Source organism: Thermobia domestica, chromosome 3 (genome assembly GCF_964235325.1).
Source record: "Thermobia domestica chromosome 3, izTheDome1.hap1.1, whole genome shotgun sequence".
Taxonomy (NCBI): Eukaryota; Metazoa; Arthropoda; class Insecta; order Zygentoma; family Lepismatidae; genus Thermobia; species Thermobia domestica.
In genome coordinates this window covers 90,695,196-90,716,329 of record NC_137456.1, presented here as the reverse complement: position 1 = coordinate 90,716,329, position 21,134 = coordinate 90,695,196, and the positions used below count along the sequence as shown (strand labels likewise).

At 33.7% G+C, this 21,134-nt stretch overlaps 1 protein-coding gene across 1 annotated transcript in view; it reads right to left on the bottom strand.

The window, feature by feature from the left end:
• LOC145681867 (uncharacterized) overlaps nucleotides 1-21,134 on the bottom strand; it is a 148,161-nt gene that overhangs the window by 65,382 nt on the left and 61,645 nt on the right. The window contains exons 9-10 of the mRNA XM_081753473.1: nucleotides 9,550-9,641; nucleotides 1,245-1,497 (exon numbers count right to left, since the gene is read on the bottom strand). Of these exons, the coding sequence (XP_081609599.1) occupies nucleotides 1,245-1,497; nucleotides 9,550-9,641 (345 nt within the window). The remainder of the gene's footprint in view (nucleotides 1-1,244; nucleotides 1,498-9,549; nucleotides 9,642-21,134) is intronic.

Below are 21,134 nucleotides of genomic sequence, written 5' to 3'. Positions count from 1 at the left end.
TATTGGAATATGTACGGAATATGTATGAAAATATGTACGGACCAACGATTTGTACAGCTATTGTACCATAGTAGTTATTATACATCATAATACATATCATAATAATACATATCATTGATAACTCCAGCTCACAATGTGTTGATCACTGCAATGGTGTCACTTTTCGAAGCAAATTAAAATCATTAAATTCGGTCCTCTTGAAACTTCGTTACGAAAAATTTCCCGACAAAATCAAAAGCTTTGTGTTATTATCATGGGCTGTGTGTTAAGTTGTGGAGGCTATCTAAACTCAGATTTACATGCACTACTTTTTTCAACCGTAAGCATTCCTAAAAGAATTGGTAAAAATACCTGGAGATAGGAACACAGTGTGCTCACGATCATAATCAGCCGTGAGCTTCATGACATAGACAAATGTGGTCGGGTAACGCGAGTAAAATAGCTTATATGGAACCATAACATTTTAACATGATGCCAGTGGTGCCGCAAACATGCAACGTGGACCCTCTGATGACTAGAAACTTGTGATATGATCGGATGAGTCATCATTCACCGTATTTTGAATTGCAGATCGTATTTGTGTGTGGTGGATACCCAAACAAATAGTGTCTCTAACCAACCGTGAAACATAATGGCGCAATATCCTAGTATAGCTGTGGAGCGCAATATCCTGGTTTTTTAGTGCATCTTGTGTTGGTGATTACCGGTTGTTAGTGATTATATAGCCATTTTAGGGAATCATGTGCATCCTATGGTTCAGATGCTGTTTTTTTAACAATGACGCCACATTAAAGGATGAAAATCCGCCCATGCTTACAGTTGGAACTCTTACGGCTTGATCTGAAAAACATCGAGATAAAGTTAACACTACCTCTAGGCAGCTCAATTCTCGAACTAGAACACAATTACCCATCTGTGGTCCGCTTTGGGACACGAATACGGCGCAGATTTTCGCAGCTACTGTACACTGAATTGTGTAATATTCCACTTGCAACATTCACGACCTCTATGACTCTATTTCACGTTGCATCAGAACTGTTCTGAAGATGAACGGTGGTCCAACGCAACATTAATATTGTAAGTATCACTTTTTCAGGTGTTACATTAAATTGATTAAAATCTGTGTTTGCAAGACATGTAGATTCTGGATTTGTTCCTATTCATAGTATTAAGGTATCTTAATGTACATACTGAAAATGTAACGGCTATTAAGATAACTTAGTTGTAATATTGTATATTCCAACCTTAATACAAGCGATGTGCCTTTGTATTCCAACAAACTCTTCCCACCAATATAGGATATTTGATTCGTGTTAATCATCTCGGTCCTCTTAGTATAATTTGATACTCTTCTACGTCTCCTATTCCTGATTGCTTTGCTATTTAGAGATTTTTCCAATACCACTGAAACAAATTCCTTCACACAAAGGTATATAAACTCAATACAAGACAACAAACTGCATCCAAAGAAGAAGCCACCAATACCCCCAAAGGTCACTGAAAATATATAACATATAAATAACTTAATGTAAATCTTTTGAGCTTTTAATACTTGTCACCGCTTAATGAAACACAATTAATTTAGAAATCATCCAATTTCATTTTCACACATACTTTCCATTTGTTTTGCATTAGCTCATTTACTTCCTTTAAATAACCATATATTATGTGGTACCTTGACTCTGAATAAAGAATAATGATTCACCCGGAAGAAGATTTTCGAATTCCTACATTTTATTGTATAATGCTCACTATGGCTAAATATGTAACGTCTGTGAAGTTGTCCCGCCCACCTAGCGAATTTTTCTTTTTCTTATCTACATTGTTAGTTTATGGTTAGTTTAGGTTAGTTTTGCTATAATTATTGTTAGTTTCGAAAAAATAAAATTTTTATTCGAGAAATAAATGGGCAGACCAACTTCACGGTTCCCCACCCACAAACGAATTTCAAAAGTTTTTCACATCACATCGTTAGTTTATCGTTAGTTTACGTTTGTTTTGCTAAAACTATCGTTAGTTTCGCAGAAATAACGATTTTATTCTAGAAATAAAGTTTCCCGCCGACTGTGAATTAGCCCGCTCATATTGAATTCGCATAAACTTCCAACTCATATCGTTAGTTTATCGTTAGTTTACGTTAGTTTTGCTAAAATTAACGTTGGTTTTGTGAAAATAATGATTTTATTCTAGAAATAAAGTTTCCCCGCCAACTTGAATTAGACCGTCCATATTGAATTCTCATAAAATTCCAACTCATATCGTTAGTTTTGCTAAAATTAACGTATGTTTTACAAAAATAACGATTTTTTTCAACAAATAAAGGTTCCCTCCAATTGTAAACCCTAACAGCACATTACATAGCAGACATATGCCTATCATGTTCCGTCAGGTACATGGAAATGTGTCCAGTATGTGACTAAGGTAAGTAAAACTAACGTAAACTAACGATAATCTAACGATGAGAGATGGAAATTTATGATAATTCTTTATGGGCGGGCTGAAAACCTTTTTCTCGAATAAAATCGTTATTTTTGCAAAACAAACGTTAAATTTACTAAAACTAACGTAAACTAACGATAAACTAACGATATAAATTGGAATTTTATGAGAATTCAATATGAGCGGGCTAATTCACAGTTGGCGCGAAACTTTATTTTTAGAATAAAATCGTTATTTTTGCGAAACTAACGATAGTGTTACCAAAACTAACGTAAAATAACGATAAACTAACGATGTGATATGAAAAACTTTTGAAATTCGTTTGTGAGTGGGGAACCGTGAAGTTGGCCTGCCCATTTATTTCTCGAATAAAATCGTAATTTTTGCGTAATTAATGATAGTTTTAGTAAAACTAACATAAACTAACGATGCGAAATGGAAATTTATGATAATTTTTTGTGGGCGGGCTGACTTTACATTTGGCGGGAAAACTTTTTCTCGAATAAAATCGTTATTTTTGCAAAACAAAAGTTAATTTCACCAAAACTAATGTCAACTAAGGACAAACTAACGATATGAGTTGGAATTTTATGAAAATTCAATATGGGCGGGCTAATTCACAGTTGGCGGGAAACTTTATTTCTAGAATAAAATCGTTATTTTTGCAAAACTAACGATAGTTTTAGCAACTAACGTAAACTAATGATGTGATATGATAAGCTTTTGAAATTCGTTTGTGGGTGGGGAACCGTGAAGTTGGCCTGCCCATTTATTTGTTGAATAAAAATTTTATTTTTTTGAAACTAACGATAATTTTATCAAAACTAACGTAAACTAACGATGTAAATAAGGAAAAGAAAAATTCGTTAGTGGGCGGGACAACTTCACAGACGTAAATATGTAGTTAAAACTGATAAGAGTGTTGAATTTCAAAGGACAGAAATGTGTGACTAGGACAAGGTCCAAACTAGGATCTAAGGATGATTGTCCTAGTTTGTTAACTATAACATCTATTTCCTTACATTATCCGCAAATTATCAGAGTTCCGGATTCGATTTTCTTCCTAGTCACACATTTTCATTCTTTGAAATTTAATGTAATTCTGCGTACTGTAAAATATTTAAGTTGGATAAAATCTTTTTTAAATTTCCTATACAAGTTACTTTTTTAATAAGCTGTATCATTTATTCGTAGTTTTCTTTTTTGCATAGTATTCCACTAAAAATTAAAATGTTAAAAAACATCTCTGTTAATCATGTGTTTATTATTTATTTCTACCTAATAAACAATATTTCATATATCTCTAACTACTTTCGTACCCCTAATATTTCCTTTCATACAAGTAAATCTCAGATGATCAGCAAAATTTTTCACTTAGATCAGTGTTTAGTTCATCCGAACTACGCTGAAACAGTGTAAAGCTTACGAACTAGAATTAGTTGGAACATCATTTTCCTACACTTCTGTAGATTAAAAACAAAGAAATTTACAGTTACACAATCAAAGCTTTTTCTTACTGTCTAAAGGAAATTGTCGTTAAAAAGAGATTGAGAACTTGTGACCAATTGAAGTAATAACGCGTTACGTACATTACTGGTAACCAATATAACAATTGAAGCACTTGCGAGTTATACTACCTTGTCCTTCTGAAAATATGTGATAGATTGAGAGAATAATGAGTCACGTGCTTTACTGATGATAAAAATAACATTGAAGCCGGTGAATCAGTTGCATCTTGCTCTTCAAAAGTGTGCACGTTATCTCCTCTATAAATACGTTTATATAGATGAAATGGGACAAATTTTACTGAAATACTTAAGTAAGACTAAAAGGAAGATAGTTCGCACCAGGCAAAAAATGTTTTGCCGGTTAAGGTTTGAATGGAAATTTTGATAGTTTACGTCTTGGTGAGACGGTTTTCATCTGTATTGTGTACTTTTAATGTCAACTAATCAATTGTAGCTACGAAGTAGCAAATAATCTAAAGAGAAAATCTGGAATTTCATACGTTAGAGTTTCCTATAAACGGAGACCGTGTGTGATCCACAATTGAAAATGTAGAAGCCGTAATAACACTATGAATTGAATACCATAATCAGAGATTGTCTTTAAGTGGTGAAAAATTCATGAGAAACCTAAACATACTTACTCGCACTTCAAAGAACCTAACATTTAATATTCGACTGAAGGATTTTAAGGATCAGAAGGTTGGTTTAATAAACTTTAAGTGTGACAGTTACTCCGCAACTTTAAAATTGTGGAAGAAGTTACAACTGCATACACTACAGCAGCATATCCAGATGAATTTTCGAAGTTAATTTCTGAAGGCTAGTACAAACCAGAACATGTGTATGTATGAGACAGGTTTACTCTAGAAAGAAATTCCAAGAAATTCCGTATGGAAAGAGATCTACATCTAGATTTAAGGCGACAAAAGACATAATTATGTTGTTATTTTGGTCTAATGCAACGAGAAATATTGTTTAATTAAGTCACTTATGCTCTCAACAGATCATTATATCGTCGTGCTTTCAAAATACAAGAAGAACTTACCAGGATTTTGGAGTGCGAACTAAAGAGCATGGATAATTACTGCCATTTCCAAGAATTGGTTTGCAATTGTTTCGTTCTCGAAGTTGAAATTTATTTCAAGAAAAGTAAATTCTGATTTTAAGGCGGTTTTAGTTTCGGATAATGCACCAGATTCTCACCATGATCGTGAAACAATATATGCTAGCATAAATAATGTATTCTTACTGCCAAAACACTACGTCCTTATTCCAACCCTTAGGTCAAGGAATAATTCAGCTCTCTTAAACTATTGCATAATGAGAACCTTTAAAATCATACTTGACATTACAGAAAACGATCCAAACATGGATGTTATAAGATGCTGGAAATCTTTTGACATAGCAAAGTGTATTGTTCGCATAAAAGAGACATTGCAGGAGTTGAAGCTACCACGTAGATGATGTGCTGGAGAAAGCTGTGACCCACTTTGATTATGAACAATGGTAACGATTCTATATAAATTGTACAAACAGTGACTGAAAACATTGTTCAAATTGCAAATAGCATACATCGAGTGCTTTCGAACAGCTGGAATCGAATAATATTCAAGAATTGTTTGAATCACAAGATGAATATATAACGACATTTATTTAAAATAAAGTTATGCGATGAACCACCGATATATATATATATAGAATGTCGTTACACAAAGGTCCTCAGTTTTTAGTTTCATACAAGCAAGGCTATGAAAACCACCATAAAACATTTTACACATTGCATTTTAAATATTACATTTTATTATGGCACATCACAAATAAAATAACTTCACTCCTTAAATTGGACATGTAGTTTACATAAGATGGATCCGGAATTATATCTTATTTATTCTTCGTTGCTATGACAACGAATCTCTATTATAACAAAACAGCAACGTATGCCAACTGCAAAGAAATTACATCTACATATCCTTTTTTCATATACTTCTTCTTCCTTTTCTTGAATAGCTTGTGCACAATTAAAAAGTATATTTTGCCCACAAATACAAATAGATTGAAATACAAGTATCGTTATATATGACGCCTTGAACTATAGGGCCATTTTTTCTAAAAAAAATAAATAAAAAGAGAAATCCTGAGCCGTTAATTATTACATACTAAGTACTGGAGTTTCCAAATGATCCTCATATATATATATAAATTATAATTCACATAATCATGTAACATATTTTACTTTTATAACAATATTATTTTCATATTTTTATCTTAAATTCTTAATCAATTTCATTTCAAATGTTCATATGCTTTAACGTGGATAATATAAAGGTACATTCAGATTACAGGATAGAAGTTGTTCAATTTTAAGGTCCTTTTGCGGCCATTTATACATAATATAAGTTGAAGTTGACAAAAATTTTATCATTTTAGCAGGCAGAACAAAAAAAATGATTGTGAAAAGGATATGACATTTACATAATGGCTATTTTACATAAGAAAGGATCAAATATAGGGTATAATCAAACAAAATATAAATTAAGATTGAAATATCGACAATATTCAGAACAAAACAAGATAATCAACTTCTTATCAAGATCATAAATGTACGAATTGTTCCACTTGTTGATTCGTGGAACTATCTTCATAGAATTCAAATGAAGTGCAAATAACAAACGAAATCATAACGGTATTTACAGTGAAGTATAATAAAAATCAATTGAATATATTCTTTCGAACGCCGTAACTTAAACTTAAGTCACATGAGCAACGAATTCGTTTAAGTTGCATTGAAAATCATACATCGGAATACAGTCTTGCGTGTTATTTACTTCTACAGATCTTCGTTTCTTACTTTGAGAATTTTTGCCATCTATGGAACTTCTATAAAATTCACTTCGAGCGAAATTAGGTCTAATGATTACATGCTTTCTAAGTGTAGTACGATTGTTATTACTATTGTCACTAGAATTAGGTTCAGTAACGCGATTACTATTACTGTTGCTACTAAGGTTAATTTCGATTATCTTACCGGTAAAATTGTGTTCAGTTCTCATTCGTTTTACTGGTGGCGAAATGTCGTGTCTTGTCCTACCACGGTTTTTGATTCCTCTGTAATTAGGTTCGGTTACATTACCAGTGTACGTGAATTTAACATCATCTTTTACATTGGGATCACACTTTAATCTCATATGGATGTTTCCAATTTGATTTCGATTAAGGTTAGTTTGGTTCAGGTTAGTACTGTATTGCACCATTGATGGATTTTTCAAAATTCTGCAATGTCACACCTAGATGACTGAGGTCAACACATTGCATCACGTTCTGTAAAAACATCATTGAATTGTTCACTATTAACATTTTGGTCTTTTCGTTGAATAAACATTTCAACAGTTCCAACTCAATCGAACAATCACTACAAGCATTGGTAGGAACACACGTTCTCTTTTGGAATTTCACGAATACTGGAATCAACTTTCTTCCTGCCACATGAACCAAAGTCGTGTACATATCATTGAACGGTTCTATTACAATTACTTAATCTCCAGAATTAATATCATGTTGAAAGCAACCAATAGCATTCACTAGACGAAGATGTCCATAACTTTTCGCATATTGATGCATACTAAAATCTTCCTTACACGGAGCATCAATAAGACAACCAAAAAGATTCGAATGAAGAGAAAAGTCAAAATAATCTGATCCAACCAATACCGCAGTATGTTTTTGCGAACACTCAGCAAATTCCATCCACATATTTAAATCAATGTCATATTTCTTTGATCCTAATTTAGGATCTGTATTTTCTATAATTTCTATGGAAGGTTCAGGTTCACTTAAAGCATTCATGCTAGCCTGTGACATTTCTTCGGTGAACTTACGTAATATTCCACCAATATCTTGCTTTAATTGTCCCATCTGTTGATTTATTCGCTCACCAATTTGTTCCATTTTTTCCGTTTGTTGATCCATTCGATTCCAAAATCTTGTTTTAATTGTTTAATGAGATCGGCTAGGTCAGAAAAGTTCATTTCCTGTTACCATCTGATTCAGATGTATTTTCAATATCAGCAAGACTCATTGTGATACTTCTGAAAATTTTTGTGCCACTCCTTAACAAAGTATACTTCGTTTTCATATTTATTTTAACAAAATCACTACGTAGCCTTAAAGTCAATCTACACACTTGGAGTTTATTATTTAGTAGATTGTCTACTGAACTTCATACAAATCTCCTAAGGTCCTGGCGGCAAAACCACCAAATTTATATAACGACACTTATTCAAAATAAAATTATGTGATGAGCCACCGATATATATATATATATATATATATATATATATATATATATATATATATATATATATATATATATATAGAACGTCAATACTCAAAGGTCCTCAGTTTTTAGTTTCACACAAGCAAGGCTACGAAAACCACCATAAAACATTTTACACATTGCATTTTAAATATTACATTTTATTATGGCACATCACAAATAAAATAACTTCACTCATTAAATTGGGCATGTAGTTTACATAAGATGGATTCGGAACTATATCTTATTTATTTTTCGTTCCTATGACAACGAATCTCTATTATAACAAAACAGCAACGTATCTCAACTGCATTGAAATTACAACTACATATCCTTTTCTCATATACTTCTTCTTTTCTTGAATAGCTTGTGCATAATTAAAAAGTATATTCTGCCCACAAATACAAATAAAGATTGAAATACAAGTATCGTTATAAATACTTAACTGAAACTGTATTGGAGGAAAGCATAATATTGATTTTAGTGATGAAGAACCTACAACCAGTACAGAAAAGATAGAACTGATCTTCAAAACTTTGAGCTAAGGGCTACGAATGTTTAATGATCTCTGAATTTTTCATAAAAATAGATTTATCCATGGACAGAGAGGCCTTCTTTTCAAAAGGAAAATTGATCATGCAACTGCTAACAATTGGCCTGAATTACAAGATCTCTAAAAATTACGAAACAAGAAAGAATAACTAAATTCTATAGTCGAAGAGTTTGAAGAACGTCCGGAACTAGGTAAATCTTCACACACTTTTCAGATTTCTTTGAATGCTTTGTAGAACTCGTATGCTTAAGTTTTATATAAAAGTTTTTCACCATAGGTCTTTCCCAATATTTTGAAAGATACGGACTCAAAATTCCGTTGGTAACACAAAGTTTCAGGTAAACTCTTTGCTCAATATTTTTATGTATTGTAAAAGTCGTAACACACATTTTAGGTCGACTAACAAATCCAAGAAATATAGAGAAACAGTTTGACCGATCGCGCTCATAATGCACGTGATAACACGTTTAGTGCTGTCATCTTACAGCAGAAAAATAATTACAGAATATTTTACGCTGGGTTTTTAAATGCGAAATCCCGGGCACTTTCCTCATGTAGGTATGTGTATTATTTCTGTATAAATTTTTTTAAGAAAATTGTATCTATGTGTCTTCCCTCCCTCATATGGAACAATACAAGGTAATTCAATAAATTTTGCTGAAAGCAAAACGCGTTATATACTTTCGTAAGGAAATATTAAAGAAAAATATATACAGTACTTATAGTTAGCGTCTTACCTAACATTTCTAGCTTTCCAAACACAATATCCCGTTTGAATCTGACCTTTGGAAAAACCATTATAGCATACAAGATAAAACTTTCCTTAGACCTGAAAACAGATGTAAATTTTACTATAGCTGCTGGAATATGTTATTCAGTTATTATGATTACTTAATCTACTGGTATTTAAATCTATTTCCGTAGTCGTCTACAGAAATGTCTCGATACAAGAGTAAACTTGTATTCACTACTTGAAAGTAGTACTGACCTGAGATCTCTTGTGGGTAATACTGAGACTCTTGTGTATTAAAATGTTACCAAAGAGAATCACTCGAGCCAAAAATTTTCTATACTGTATATGAATTCATTGTATTTTTAATGATGACGTGAGTAAGGTAAAATTGGTGCATATTTCCATCTAATTATACTTTAATCGCCAGATAGAATAAAAAATAATTTATAAATTATGAAAATACATATAAAATTCAGTTCAATTAGTGAGGTAAAGTTTTATCAGTATATTAAGCTTAAGACCTATTACTACAAACGTTTTATTTATATAGTAATATACAAAAGGACATAATTATAACGCCATAAGCTAGTGTGAAGTTAGCACAAATAATGAAATGAAACGAGTCAGTTTTATGTCCCATATTATCCCGTGCAGGCTAAAGGAAATGTTGATGAGAATGAATGAAAATAGTGGACGAAAGAAAGTGGAAGGAAATTGGAGAACACTGAGAATACTCACGCACACGCTGTTTGTCCACCACGAAACCTATTTATGCAAGCTGGCATCGAACGGAGAGCCCCGTATACAGAGGGGAACACTCTACCAGTGAGCTACCACAGCCTTCCAAAGCATAAATGTTTATGCGTTCTTTTTCAACACTGAAACATTTATTTAATACGCAGTGAAGAGTTGGTTGCACGTCACTTTCATCGTGAGTGCCATCAACATTATTGAGCTGAGCGAGCGAAGCTCTAATTCTCGGGTTAGCCGTTTGGTTGTCCGCGAACTCCTCCTAGACCGTTTGGCCGATCTCAACCAAACTTAGCACGCTGATAGAGTATGTCGTGCTGAGTGACAACATAGGTCGAAATCAAAAATCCGATGTACCATCGAGGAATAATGACCGAAAAACGCTTCCTCCTAGACCGTTTGGCCGATCTCAACCAAACTTAGCACGCTGATAGAGTATGTCGTGCTGAGTGACAACATAGGTCGAAATCAAAAATCCGATGTACCATCGAGGAATAATGACCGAAAAACGCTTCCTCCTAGACCGTTCGGCCGATCTCAACCAAACTTAGCACGCTGATAGAGTATGTCGTGCTGAGTGAGAACATAGGTCGAAATCAAAAATCCGATGTACCATCGAGGAATAATGACCGAAAAACGCTTCCATAGACTTAACATGGGGAAAAAGTTTTCACGTGATTTTTTGTCAACAATTAAAATCTGCGCGTGATTTTCAAAAATTCCGGCGAAGCCCTTTTATTTTTTTAGCGTAAAAATGTACAATTTTAATCAGAATTTAAAAACAAATTAACGATTTTTTAAACTTTTTTTAGCCGGAACAAAAGGTCAAGACGAAGAATTGTGCGATTGTTATGAAAAATACTGATTGTTTTAAAAAGTCAGATTAAACTGATTACGTTGCTTAAGCTCGCTCAGCTCATTTCATTGCAATCGAGTATATCCATTGCATTCCTAGTAATAGTCAGTTTCCTCTTTTGTTTCATCTTCAAATATTTCTTCATCAAGTTTACTACTTATGTAATCATCCTTCTACCACAAAGCTTACATTCGTTACTAGCGTACTTGGCACACATCCTTGAACACTGCAAACCAACATCGTAACACTTGTGTCTTCTGCATCCTGATTTGCAATTACATTATATTAACTTCATCAGAAATATTGGCGTAAGTTCTTGAAGAGTAGTTACGGGAGGGAGTTGGTTATTCGCTTCGTTCCAACAACACTTTGTAGGTGACAAATCAAATTCTTACCTTTCTGAATTTGATAAAATACACGAAAAAACGTTCTGTTGCTTCAGTCGGTGGGTAAACGGCTTATTTAAAATTAGCTGTAACTGATTGTTTAACCATGGCTTTTATGTAAAGATGATATCATCCAACGTACATACTTGTTATTCCTTATAATCTATACACAATCAGAAAGAATTCTTCCCCAGCATTGTTAATAGTGTGTGGTTAAGATTTCGACTTCATCTCCTTGCAATATCTTAAAAGGTGAGATCTTGAATTTACGATAAGAAAAAGAAGTGTCGTACTTTGTAAATGTGTATGAAGAGGATAAGCTGAGACATAAAACCAAGAGTGGTTTGAAGTGCCTTACCTTTATATTCATGTTGTGGTTTCTCTTTCTTCCCAGGACATAGCAAGAGCGATTCTACCGTTTTAAGGTGACTCATTAATACCACAGTATAAATGTCATGCCCTACGATCACAGTTTGTTCTATCGAAACGAGTTTCTCTGCCGTAAATACAATAAGAATATATTAATTCCCTGAGTTTTGAAGAACTTCCAATCTTTCAAGTTTGTGTTCCAAGAGTTCTAAGAGGCGTTTCTCGTTCGTTGAATTTGTAAGTAAACCTGATTGAGACATCAACAATTGGTATTTTCTTCAACAGAAACACTGAATGACTTTCACCGCTGTCTTCTAAAATGTTCTGTATGTTTTGTAGTTACAATTAAAGAAAACTGTATATATGCATATTTACCCTTCTATCTTACGTATTGCTCATTGATCTGTCCACATTTTGTAGGTCGTATTCGAGCCAAATGTTGCAGCAGGTACCCGCTGTCAATGACAAACAATGTAATTTGAGGAACCTCACAGCTGGATTACTGCTCTAGGTATCGTATGATTGACAAGCTTAGAAAATTAAGTTAAAAAAACTTTGTGAAAAACATTCACTTTTAATCAGGTATGGGCTTATAGAAATCTTATCTACTAATAATTCTTCTGTATTTAGCTCAGAAATGTTTGAGAAATTTTGTTTCAGTTTGCTAATAAACCATATTAAAGTACGCTGTTATCACCCTGAGGCATATATTACTGAACGTTATATAAAAACCTTGAAAAATGGCGTTCAAGAGTTATTTTGTTGAGTGTCAAGAGAAAGTGTTCATGTAGAAGATTTGCAATCTAATACGAATATGAGTAAACATGAACCGTTACAGGCAACGCCATCAGACTTATTCTTTGGAAGAGCTTTGATAAGTCCGTTAGAAGTAAGATGTCGTGTAACTGATGTTCAAATTCGAGATGAATATCAAAGGAAAAATGGAAGTTTGCTATGGATAATATGTTTAAATCTTGGAATAAGAGGAAGCAATTATTTGAAAGAACTCGTAGTTAAGAAAATTTAAATATAGGTGATCTAATATTGATAAAAACTACGAAAATTCATTCTTAAACGAAAAGGTAGCAAAGAGTTTCGTATTTACTTTAATTAGTCCTTTTAAAATTAAAAGGTTTTGACCAAAAATATCTTGTTTGTGAAAGATGTTAATAACGAAAATAGTACGTCTTGCCCATGTGTCCAATAGAATGTATAGAATGTATCAAAAAATTCTCCCCTAGAAAATTTTAATGTTATATTATTGGTTAACTTAAGTATATGCTAGGTAATTAAAATATTATACTATTAAATTATTTAATATGGGTAAAACAGAACAGATTTAATGTGTAGATTAATTATTAGTTTGTAAGAGGGAATAATTATTGTCATAAGTGTTGTATTTATGTGATGTGTTGTATTATAAGATGTCATATCTTCATATTTTTTTAATATTCACAGAGGTTAGTTCTTTATATTTGATTATTGGTGACATATGTTGTCCAGATTTGTATGCTGCCAGACTAGTGCTTGGAATGTTGTCTAAGATTAATGGTATCCTTACTGCAAAGTATTGTTCTATGTCATGTCTATTGATGAGTAAAGTCCACGAAGACCATTTCAATGAGGAAAACAAGATAGTGGTTGAAATTTCCATGATAGAAGATATAGCCTAAAAAATGATGTCTTACTCAATGGTTTAAAGTTAAAATTTGAAAGTTGTGTAACACTTGAGTGGATATTTTGTAGCTATGAAACATAAATAATCAGAAATTACAAAAAAAAAATCCATTAACCCTTTCCGGATCTTGGCTTTTTGGGCTATTTTTGAGACTTTCAGTCAAGCAGCTACTGCATCGTCACTATTTATACTAGGATCATTGTTCATATCTCGTTCTCTTCAGAATAGAGCTGGCTTTCAAATGGTATCACTTGCATGCCCATACCATATACCAGGAGAGGGAAAATTGATGTCGAAGGGAAAATTTTGAGGGGAAAATTTTTTTGTCCAACTTTGAGCCCCCTGCCCCCCCCCTCTGTGTGTACGTAGAGACCTCCAAAAAATCTGATAAACAGTACTTGGTAAACTAAGTGTGTGTTCCAAATTTCAAGTTTCTATCTTGAATAGTAAGGGCGGGAGAAATTTTATCAGTAATTCCCACCATGCCCAAAACTACCGCAAAACACCATGATCTCAGGGAAAAAATTTCCTGAGACATCCCTAATTACCCTAGGGTCATGTTTCGCCCATCATTCTCTTCAGAATAGAACTGCCTTTCAGACGGTATGACTCACGTGGCTCTATCATGTATGTAAGGCGGTAAAATTCCGCAGAAAAAAGGATTTTTTTTTTGTCTAAAAATCCCTTTTTTCAAATTTTGCCTCTCTGGACCCCCCTGTTTTTAAGCAGAAATCGGGAAAAAAATTCTGGTAAATACTACTTGGTGGACTTAATGTTTGTACAAAATTTCAATCTTCTACGTGAAAAAATAGGCCCGCCAGAAAAAATTTCCCGACCATGTCCCACTTTTACCCTATACAGAAGTATATTTGGATAAAAATTCACTGAGACGGCCCTAATTACCCTAGAATAATAATTCGACCGTCATTCTCTTCAGAATGGAACGGCCTTTCAGACGGTATGATTGACGTGTCTCCATCATGTATGTGAGGTGGGAAAATCATGAAAAACAGGATTTTTTGTCTAAAAATCCCTTTTTTCAATTTTTTCCCCTTCTGGACCCCCCTGTTTTAATGCAGAGATCTGAAAAAATCTGAGAAATACTACTAGGTGGGCTGAATGTTTGTGCACAATTTCAATCTTCTAGGTGCAAAAGTAAGCCCGCCAAAAAAATATACCCACCATGTCCCATTTTTCCCTATATAGAAGTATATTTTTCAAAAAATCCCTGAGACGTCCCTAATTACACTAGGATAATGATTCGATCGTCATTCTCTTCAGAATGGAACTGCCTTTCAGTCGGTATTCCCCACGTGTCCCCATCCTGTATGTGAGGCGGGAAAATCCTGAAAAACGGGATTTTTTGGGTAAAAATGTCCCTTTTATCAACCCTTCGCCCCTCTGGTTCCCCCCCCCCCTGTTTTAGCACTGACATCGGAACAAAAAATCTGATAAATACTACTCGGTGGACTGAATGTTTGTGCAAAATTTCAATCTTCTACGTGAAAAAATAAGCCCGCCAAAAAATAATGAACGTAGGCTTCATAAGGGAAAATTTTTATTTCAAAATTATGACGTCATCACCTCCTATGTCTGGACGCAGGACGGTCTTAAACCATACGTAATGTCTTCCACAATGTATCTGGACTTGAAAAACAAAAGAAACCCGGACGAAAAAGCTCTAATAGAAGAGAAATAACGCAATGTACGATGAAAAATGCGTATCGTACAAAATGTACGATAAGATCCCCAAAGGGTTAAGATTACAAGAAAACTAATTATAATAGACTTGTGAAATCCTAAGGGAAACTCAAAGTTTTAAATTCCAACATATCGTACTTATGGAATTTTGGTACTCTTCTTGACCTATGTTAAATTATTCAAATTACCACATAGATACATATGAATAGTATTAAAATTCAAAGAAAATTGAAGCAGTTCTTGTTTTGCTCAATAGATGGCGGGAAGAAAGATTGTGTGGGTGAGCAAAAATTATCGCTTTCCGTACCCTCTCCTGAGCTTGTTTCGTGGACGTTCCGTTCTGGTTCTTCATAGTGAAGAAACATGCTGCACGAAAAAGACATGCTAGAAAGAGACATGCAAAACTGAACTGGAATAGCAGCTATATGTACCCTTACGTTACGTGAAACATTCAGTAAAGCTGTCTGTTTAAAGCAATGTGTTAATAGTTAAGAATTAAGTGGTAAGAGATTTACTATAATTCTTCATTTTTGAGGATGATCGTGTGCTTAATTGAGAATTCTTAATTAATTCCGTATGAATAAGAAGTATGTAGAAACGCAAGTGAAAATTCGCGTAATTTAAAATTGGGATAATTTAATTTATCGTAGTTAAAATGTTTGTGGTAGAATTTAAATGGTACGATTTTTCTTTCAAAAAATCACATTAATGCTCACTACAACATGTAAAATCACTTTTATATATTCCAGTGAGTTCCTTCTCATTATTTGGAATGTCTTTGTTCACTCTATTAAATGCAGAGTAAACATTTAATTTCGACCTTCCCATCATGTTCCATCACCATGTGGGAACTTTTCCCAGTCCTGATAAGTTCAGAGATTTCAAGATTACCGTATTTACGCGTGTATGCCGCGCTCCTGTGTAAGCCGCGCACCCCAATTTCTGGAACGTTAAAATTGAAAAAAAAAAAAACCTAGTGTAAGCAGTGCACATCAATTTAACAACAACACGTAAAACCACACAAATTACAAACATTCATGTATGGAAGCGTATATCGGTACTCACCAACGTAACACCGGGTACTTGAATGTTAATAGTACCTGCTTCACAGAATGACAAATCCGACTGGGCTTCAAATACCACTAGTACCATGAATTTACAAAAGGATGCCCGAGCGCCAAAAGTGGTCATAGTAAGAATTTCCAAGTACGCTGCAAGCTAGTCAATTGTCATCAGCTGCAATAGCCATACATTGATCCTTATTGAAAACTAGTACATGGTGGAAGACTTAGCCAATAGATGGTAGTACATGTACGGTATTTTTGTGATCGGCCGATCATGTAGATGTAAGAGGAAAAATGAGCTGTTACTTGTCATTTTATATTAAAACTTTTCTACTCTTGTAAAATTACTCATAATATTTCAGTATTACGTTAATAAAAACTCCCCGTGATTTTAAATGCTTCGTGGCTCAGTCAATTCTACATTTCCTCGTGTATGAAGCGCACCTTATTTTTTGACTTCGTTTTTTTACAGAAAAGGTGCGTGGCATACACGGATAAATACGGATGTACGGAAGATAATGATTACGTAGTAGCCAATAGATCCGTTACTGGTTGAGTTACTATTTAATTGTATTATATGGGTTAGGTAATAATCACCTACAAAATCAACAACATTTTATTGTCTTCAATAAATTATAACTATTGGCTTTAAAGTCATTAATTGCCAATCATACTTTGAATGGCCGTTCGAATACCCGATAAGTTCATTTTCCGCAGTTGTGCCTATTAACTTTACCTGATGTATGGAAGACAGCTTCGCCAGAAAATCTATACTTTTAAATCAAAGATCTTTATTCGCTGTCAATGTGCGATAACATTTCAATAGTGAAGTCATATTTTATGTAATAATCAATTAAATGAGGTATTTAGAGCTACATTGCATAAGGGAACAGTCTCTAACAAAAATGTAACAAAGGGAATTACATGACTCATGATCAATATTCTCAGAGTGGTCAAACTAACTTTAAGGACAAGGATACTGCCAGCTGGAAGGTAATTGGAAGTGACAATGTTATTTTTACAATAGTTTGATGACAGTAGAAAGAGAACATATGTACAAGGGTAATTCGCAAGTCAAAATATAGTTCCGGAAGTAAAATACCCGAAATTATACTCCGGAAGAGACATGTCTTAAGGACTATAGAATGAGAGTAGTAGTAGTGTGGGAGAGATCACTAGAGGAAGAAAGGCAAAACTCAAAAGGTTGAATAGGAACATGGAACGTACATATAATGTTAAGGAAGGGAAATTGGAAAATCTTAACGAAGAAATTAAACAAAATAATCTAGTCTTGTTGGAGTTTGTGAAATTAGATGAGAAAGCAATGGATAATAAAGAAGCGAGGGATATAGATTGTTTTACTGAGGTAATGAAAAGAGCAGCCATAATAAGTTTCGATAGGCCGTCAAAACGTAAGATAGTGTAAGCAGAATTCGTTGATGACAGAGTTATGATGTTACGACTTAAAGGAAAAAGAAAAATCTAGTGGCGATACAGACATGCGCACGGAACACTTAATATACAACTGAAGAAGGAGATAAATATTATGAGAAAATAGGAGAAATTCTAGAATTGAAGAAAAGTTTTGCATACGTAATTATAATAGTGGATTTTGATGCAGTTATAGGAGAAGGACTGGAAGGTAGGTAATAGCATAAAGAAATATGGTTTAGACGAAAGAAATGAAAGGGAGAGGAACTGGTCAATTTCTGTATTCAGAATTAACTAATAATTGGAAAAGCTTTCTTCAGTTACCAAACCCGATGTTTTCTCTGATCATAACAATCTACTGGCCAAAGTGGATATTCAACTTAAAATATAGCAAGAAGAAAAATGGGTAAGAGGAAGTTGAATACTTAAAAGTTTAAAAACAAAGAAGTAAAAAATATTTTCGTAAGAAACTTCGAAGAAAAGTACTCAAACGAGGAAAGGATCGGTGCAGGTGGTAACAGACGGTGACAGATAGAGCGAGCTAATCGAAAATGTGAGGAGGTAGAAGAATTGGAAAGAGTTGAAAAATACACCAATAATTATACTTCAAATACTGAACAAAAGGTTACATGCAACAACAAGTGGAAAAGTTGAGGAGGAACAGTTCGGGTGTGGAAAAGAGAAGGGCAGGGGAGATGAAATTGGATAATTAAGGGTAATCGATGAAAGATTTATTGAAAAAAGAAAAGATGTATGTGTTGTATTTATTGATTTAGGAAAGACTTTTGACAAGATGAACTAGGAATTATTGTTGAGAGTTGTATAGAAGATTGAGTTGGAATGGAAAGATCCAAGACTCAAAAGAAACATATATGAACCAACAAGTAAGTGTTAGAATAGAGGAAGAAATGACAGAAGAGAGTGAAATTGGAAGGGGAGTTCGACAGGGATGTCATCTCTCGCCGATTTAATTTAATATCTATTTAGGGGGAAATAAATGCATAACGAAGACGGTATTTCGGCAAGAGATACAATGATTCGGTGTATACAGTTTGCAGATAATATGGCGCTTGTTGCAGAATCTGAAAAGAAAATCAGTAAGATGTTAGAAACCTTCAGGAAGGGCTGTGAAGAGTATGAGATGAAAATAAATTTTAGAAAAACAGAAGACACGGTGTTTTTAACAAAGCGGTCGATGTTAAATGGGGAAAAATAGAACAGATGAGTAGTTCTCGATATCTGACTAGTATTATTAGTAGACATCGGATTTTTGTGCACTTAAAATTCATTAAATATGCATGGAACTATGCTGTCAAATGTGTTAAAATATGCACTTAATATGCACTAAAAATGCAATAAAATAGGGTATTTTCAAACATGTGACGAAGTTTTGTAGGTAAAATATAGTAACTTCGAAAGTGCACTTTACCTTTCAGATACTTCTCTTCAAAATTTACTGTATTTTTATGACAATTACAGTTTGTGTACTTCTAACATTTTAAAACAAACACAATTTATGATATTAAAATAAACACATCTCACTGCATATGAGAACACGATCCCTACATTCTTCTTCACATTTGTATTTTAGAGTGCATTTGTTTTACACGAAAAAATACAGGCCTCACTTTTCTACAGGTTTACATTGTACAAGAAAAAGTTTTCCTTTTTAAGAGCTTGCCCCTTCCCGTAATTAGCTTTACAGTATATCACAAGATGCTTCTCTATATTTTTTGGTGTCAGTTTTTTGACATTTGTAGCCAGAAAATGATCTCTTGGCATCAATAGATATTACTCGACAATATTCATAGAGAAGAGCAAGTTTAGTATCTATATTTTATGAAAAGTTAAAATTTATCGGTTGAAGGTAGTTTCTTATAGCTTCAGTTGTTTTGTAGTCAAAATTTCTGCCAATAACAACCGTCAATTTCTTTTCTACAGAACTGAATTGGCCAGGAACTGACTGGAGCTCGTGCCGAACTTCATCAACCAGAGCTAAACATTCACTGAGCAGCATTCCTCGCATCTCTTATGTCTGAATGGATATTGTCACAATATACCACATCTTTATCATTATCATATTTCTCTTAATATCTTGGCAATTGTAAGCGTCTTTGCTCTGCTGGTCGGTTTCTAACATTATTGGTCCTCCATAAACTAGACATTCTTCCATCTTCCCATGCAGAAGGCCGTTCTGTTGTATAGATATGAAAATCCATTGAAAATACAAACTAAAACTGGATTTATTTCATACTATAAGCGTACATCTGAAATAAAAACTTATAGAATAAGCTGAATATCCTCTTAAGCTCTAATATATGCTTTAACCTTCGAAATATGCATTTATAGGCACTATAAAACTTCAAATTCGAGCTCTATTATTGTTGTTAGAAGCCCATACCAAGATTAACAGAGATTAATATAACCAAACAAAATATGCGTTTGCATAAAAATCCGATATCTAATTATTAGTGATAAGACGAAGTAAGGCGTCGAATGAAAGCAAGGATAGGATTAGTGAAAGAAGAACTTAGGAGATAATACATCTATGTTATAGGTTCTTGAATAAAGAGTTGCGAAAAAGACTCATAATGTGTTTTGCGTGAAGAGGCACATACGAAGAAATTTATATCAAGGACTCCAAATTCAATATGAGGATAAATTATATGAAAATTTGTAAAACCACCCCAAAATAAGATTAAGTTTAAAGAGAATTAAAGGTTTCAAGGATTCGGATCCCCAAAACTCATCCCACGCGTACATCCCGGATATGGAGTATTCTGCTGTATGAGACAGAAATATGGACATTACGTAAAATCGATGAAAAAATCTGGAAGCTTTCAAATTGTGTGTGTGGAGAAGTATTGTGAGAAATAACTGGGTCGAGCTTAAAACAAGTGAGAGGGTCCTAGAAATATTCAGTAAGAAAGGGACGATTTTACATAAAACGAAAAGAGAAAGAGAAACTGATTTGGAAATTCGCTGAGAAAGAACTGTATCATGAGGAATTCGCTAGAGTGGCATGATGGCAAGAAAGAGTGTGACTGGCAAAGAAAGCTACACTTAATAGGGCATTTCCAAACATGTGACGAAGTTTTGTAGATGAAATATAACTTCGAAAGTACACTTTACCTTTCAGAGACTTCTCTTAAGAATTTACTGTATTTTTATGACAGTTACAGTTTGTGTACTTCTAACGTTTTAAAACAAACACAAATTATAGACGGTATGAAAACAGGGAAATCGACGAAGAGGTTATCTGAAGATCATGGAGCATGGAAGCTTCTCATTTGCGGCAAGTAATGGCAGAATGCTTATGGTTATGATATTATACGAGAGATTTACTGCGCATGA